Below are 5,636 nucleotides of genomic sequence, written 5' to 3'. Positions count from 1 at the left end.
GCCATATTAACTGTGCCTACTTGCCAGATTATCCACATCTACTTGTCGGGTTAACCGTGCCTACTTGTCAGATTATTCACACCTACTTGTGAGGCTAATTATGCATATTTGCCGGGTTAATTATGTCTACTTGCCAGGTTAATTGTCTCTACTTGCCAGATTAACTGTGCCTACTTGCCATATTATCCACATCATTTGTCGGGTTAACCGTGCCTACTTGCCAGATTATTCACACCTACCTGTGAGGCTAATTATGCATACTTGCCGGATTGATTATGTCTACTTGCCAGGTTAATTGGCTCTACTTGCCAGATTAACTGTGTCTACTAGCCAAATTATCCACATCTACTTGCAAAGTTAACCGTGCCTACTTGTCAGATTAATTATTCACACCTACCTGCCAGGCCTAATTATGCATACTCGTCGGGTTAACTTCACCTACTTGCCAGGTTAACTGTATCAAATTGCCAGATTATCCACACATACTTGCCAGGCTAATTATGCATACTTGCCGGATTAATTATGTCTACTTGGCAGGTTAACTATAAATATTTTGAAGTTAAACTATGGCTACTTGCAAAGAATATGGTATGACTACTTGTCGGATTATCCCCACCTAGTGTAACACACATCTATCTTTTTTTTTCTTATGGGAAACATACATATCTCAATACGATGCAATGTATACATGTCAAGAGTAAAGGCATGTTCATGTAACACATAAACTAGGACCAAGTTAGAGGTCGACATATGCATCCACAAATGCCATCAGAACAAGAAGCCGAGCTAGTACATCCAATACAAACTGAACTAATTTCGCAGCGTGCATAGGCACATCGCCTGTCCCAAGCAAACAAGCAGCAACAACTAAACGAGCACAGCAGATCGAAACCAACCCATGATCACAACACATGGGCAAAAACAAACGAGCAATCAAACCGAATTGATGTCGCAGGCTCGCAGCCAGCGAAAGCGAAGTGGAGCGGTGCGGGAGGATTGATGATTGGGATCTGGAACTCGCAGCACGTACCTCTTGGTCTCCCCTCCTGGCACGGAAGCCTCGAGGTAGTAGGTGGGGTTGGACTGACGGTGGCTGAACTGCATGAGGACCAGCGACGACGGCGAGGAGCTTGGCGAGCGCATCGGTGGCGATGACGCGGTCTGCAGCCCCACCCAGCGCCACTACCCCACCGTCGCCATCCATGGCCTCGGCTATCGAGTATATAAAAACAGGGAGGTCGTGGTGGGGAAGAAGAAAACAGGAAGAGATAACAGGAAGAGAGAGATGAAAGAGGGAAACGAGAGATCAGGGATACGGGAGTCCACGATCGGACAGTTCGGACGACCGCCGCTGCCTAAGACCGTCCTGGGCACGTGCCCCACTTATAAAGACTGGAGAGAACGAGGACGCTGGGCTGTCATGCGGGCCAGGGGACGGAGAGGCGGCCTAGCAGTCAGTGAGAGGAGCATCAGCAGGTCGTGCGCAAGGGGAAAGGAAAGGGCATGCGGGAACGCAGCCTGCTGTGGAGTAGTTGCGTTCATGCGTGCACAGAGGGAGAAGAAGAGAGGAGGAAGACGGGGCAGTGCAGATTGGGAGGCTCACATGTGAGGCTGGCTGATTGATGTTGGTTTTCAAGTTTGCACTTAAGCATTTGTACAAAAATTTCACGTCCATCGGACAATGTTGAAAAATGTTTTATTTCACAAAGGTTTGAATTAGGTTTGAAGGACGACCGCAAAGTTCTAAATCCATGCAACAACCAAAATAAATAAATGATGACATAATACATGTTTAGTCTTAAGATAATCTTTTATTAATCTTCAGGTCCTTACAGGCCATATGTCTGCATATATTCTATTCTGAGACAGAACCTTTAATTAAATTTTGTTATGAATGGTTATGTTAGTTTCTAACTACTGATGGAGTGAGTAAAGCTTCGATTAGTTTGTTTTGTTAGATGGATGATTCTCACCATGGACCTCTCATGTTAGGATTTTCTGTATTGGTACAGATGTAATGGAGTTCTTATGGCGAAGACTACAGAGCTGCACATGGCTATAGGCCTAAGTCCTTTGCACCGTGTGCAAAATCTGGAGGATAGACTAATGGAATTAAGATCTCACAAGATGCTTGATGAATTGTGAAGGGTTAGAGCTCTTGGTTGTTGCATATTCTTGACATAGTTAGTTTCCCAAGATGTTTGAGAAAATGTCCATAAGAGATTGCCAAGTGAGTATTCCCTTCGTCTTCAAATAAGTGACGTGTATTTGTATAAAAATCTATACAAATTCAAGTCACTTGTTTTGGAACGGAAAGTGTATAAGTCACGTTCACTCCAATGAGTCAACAATGTAGGAATTACTCCCTCCGTCCCATATTAAGTGACTCAAATTTGCCCAAGAGGTAAATGCACCACCAGTCTATTAACTTGGCGCTTCTGTGCATATTAGTCATTGTACTTGCAAAATGTTAAATTCTAGTATTACAACTTGACATGTATGAGCGCACGAGGTCAAGAATGTGAATCTGTAGGTTTGGATGCTGACGTGGACGACCACATGGACATGCGGCCATGTAATGTTTACAAATAGGCCCTCCACTTCTAGTCTTAACATGGAACACATCCGTTTCACCATATCCTCAAACACAAGGTGGGCTCGTCAGTGCTGCAGCCGCCAAGCCCTCGGAACCCGACCGTGAGCATCTCCAGGAAGGCGTGCTGCAGCTACTTCGTCTTGAGGTTCCAGAGCAGGTGGCCGACGTTTCTTTCTCTGCCAAGTGGGCCCCACCCGCCGTCTTCCCCACTGTGGACAACGTCATCCCCATGTCGCCCTGACCTGCCTCCATCCCATCCATGGCTGGACAGCTGACACTTCTCCTCCCATCGCATTGCTGCCACCTCCCTTCTTATCCCTTCCCCCTGGCCTTCTCCTCCCCCGAGCGCCCCATCTTCCCCCCATCTCTTTTTCTCCCCTTCCTCTGCTCCGAAGCTCTCTCTCCCTTCTGTCTCTCCTCACCGTAGCTGCCCCCTTCTCCAATTCCGGCATGAAGCCACCCGCAACTCCAACGCCCATGCAGGCCTTCGCCGCCGCGTATCTACTGGACGCACGGCGTGCTCGAGAGGCTGTGGGCCGCTCGAGATCCCCTCCTTTAGAGCCTCCCCTGCATCTCTATTCCGTGCAAGACCACCGCAGTGACGAGATGTCGGTCGACGAGATGCCACGGAGGAGCTTCAGGAGGCGCGGGAGGAGCGCCAGGAGGTAGGCGATGAGGTCGGACATGGGGGCAGAGGCCTCACCGGCAGTGAAATAGTGAACTGCAGGCAGCGCAGCGCGGCCCTGACGAGCCTGGGACACCTCAGGCTAGGGATTTGGAGGAGGAAGGAAAGGAAATCTCTTTTTTTATTCGACGTGAGTTTTCAGTTTACCTCCTCCCTTATTAATTCAAGGGGTTCTTTGTAAATAAGTCGAATCGTTTTCGTGCACATCAGCGTCGAAACATACGAATTCGTATTTTGACCTCGTGCGCTCATACGTGCCAAGTTGTAACACTCGAATTTAGCATTTTGTTAGTATGGTGACTAATCTGCACATACGCGTCAAGTTAATAGACTAACTGTGCATTTACCTCTTTGCCTAAATATGGATGTAGTACTTATGACTAAAAAACGTCTAAATATATGTAATAGAAAGTCATTTAACGTGAGACGGAATGTATTGGATTACAAGATGACTCGTCCTGCCTGGTGCGCAAGTGACCATCCACTCGTCCGACCGGTGTCCGCCGTCGGCTCAACAGATCTGAAGCAACACACGTCACACCAATCACCAGTTTACCAGATCTGAAACAACTTTTCGAATTGCCGCTCACCTAGCCCCAAATCCCAAATCCCAAACCCAAACCCTCCACCGGCCACCGGGTACGCTCCCCCTCCGCTGTGCCCCCGCATCTGCCGCACCAGCCCCGGAACCCCAATCGATGGAGGCCACCTCCGGCGGCGACGAGTGGGAGATCGAAAACGACGAAGGCTTCGTCTACAAGCGCCCCCGCGTCCTCTACCCCGTCGGCGGCGAAGACGCAGGCGCGGCGGCGGCGTCCTCCACGCCGGCCTCGACCGCCAAGTCCATCCGCCTCCAGCGCCGCCGCCGAGCGCTGCTCCGCCTTCGAGACAAGTACCTCGCCGAGCTCTCCCAGTGGGAATCCCTCTCCTCCGATCTCGTCCCGGTCCCCACCCCCTCCGCAGCTCCCTCCGTTGCTCCGTCCGCTACTCCTCTTCCTGTCACCGCCTCAGTCGCTACCATCTCCGCCGACCACACCGTCCTCGACGACCTCATCGCGGAGGTAAGTTACCCCTCCTCGCTCCATCGGTTCAGCTAGTCTCCCCCATGCTGCGTAGCTGCTGCTAACGTGTTCTTTTGGGGTGCTTGTGCAGGCGGAGGTGCAGGGGGAGATATTCAAGAAGGCGTCAGAAATGTGCGATGAGATTACCGAGTTTTGCAACGAGTATGAGGCAGCCATCGTGGATGCCGTCACCACGCTGCCGGCATGGGGCAATCCGCGGGAGCTAATGAAGTCCTTGTGTAGTCAAGATGAGCAGGCCACAGTGCTGCCAGCACGGGGAGATCCGCGGGAGCTTATGAACCTACTGTCTAGTCCAGCTGAGCAGACTGCCCCTGGTATCAATTGAGAAAACTCTATTGGCTGACTTCTGTACTTACCTAGATAGTTTACTTGTTGTGGTTGAGAATTGCAGTTTGATTTGAGGCAGAATTGAGGCTCAATAGCTTTGATGTGCTTGTAGGATGGGCAGAGATTTCATCTTGATGTGGGGGGCAGGGGGAATCAGCATTCTGTAACTAAATTAGTGTATGTTGAGCTGAAATATGTTAAGTGTATTTCTTTATAGGTGTTGTCTTAAGTATTGGAGTTGTAGTTATCTATGGAAGTGATTTGTGGGGGATTCACAATTTTGCACAACTTAACTATTTCTTGTCTTCCAAACTGGATTGATTATGTTGGAATTCAGCACATATTGGCACAGTTTTCGCTGTTACTTTCTTTGTCCCATTTACTTCTGAAATGCAACTTCCTTTGTACCTTCAGGCCTCTACATCAAAATGGTACACACAACCATTTTGAGTTTATCTTAGACACAGAGTCCATCTCAAAGTCTTAAGTTGTTGTGTCTATGAGCTCTTTGCTTATGTACTGTATTAAAGGCATCCCAGATTCCCAGTATAGCAGACTAAAATAGAGCTCGTGCACTCCAGAATCTCTTAGTTATTAGTACCCCAGAAGACCCTTTACTCTGCAACTATGCCAACTTGTGTTCAGTCTCCATCATCCATCAAAACCATCTCCCTTTCTCCACTTGATCTCCTATTGCTCCTTAGTTGAAAATGGTAAGACTTCAAGCTGATCCTTCATCAAGATGGTGGCACTGGCTGCTTCTTTGTCTTGAATATCCTGGTACGTTTCGTTGTTTCATCAAGAAAAAACAAGCTATGGTGTTCTTTTGTTTAGGAAAGTATCAAACTTTCTCTGCAAAGATGCAGATGGTGCTCAGTTACTTTGTTTAGTTCAGTGGTTTATTTGACGTCTAGTACTTTCAGCTCGATTACAGCATATATAACTG

General features: G+C 48.3%; 1 protein-coding gene across 1 annotated transcript; it reads left to right on the top strand.

Annotated features, from left to right (window-relative positions):
- The first annotated feature begins 3,779 nt into the window (after positions 1–3,779).
- Positions 3,780–5,054, top strand: LOC100825014. Its single transcript, XM_024460496.1, has 2 exons — positions 3,780–4,342; positions 4,434–5,054. Exons 1-2 carry the CDS (start codon positions 3,980–3,982, stop codon positions 4,686–4,688), a joined length of 618 nt encoding a protein of 205 aa, XP_024316264.1. The 5' UTR covers positions 3,780–3,979; the 3' UTR covers positions 4,689–5,054.
- Positions 5,055–5,636: the final 582 nt, after the last annotated feature.

This window comes from Brachypodium distachyon, chromosome 3 (genome assembly GCF_000005505.3).
Source record: "Brachypodium distachyon strain Bd21 chromosome 3, Brachypodium_distachyon_v3.0, whole genome shotgun sequence".
Lineage (NCBI taxonomy): Eukaryota > Viridiplantae > Streptophyta > Magnoliopsida > Poales > Poaceae > Brachypodium > Brachypodium distachyon.
The sequence above is the reverse complement of the archived record's forward strand: the minus strand, read 5'-3'. Positions and strand labels throughout refer to the sequence as shown.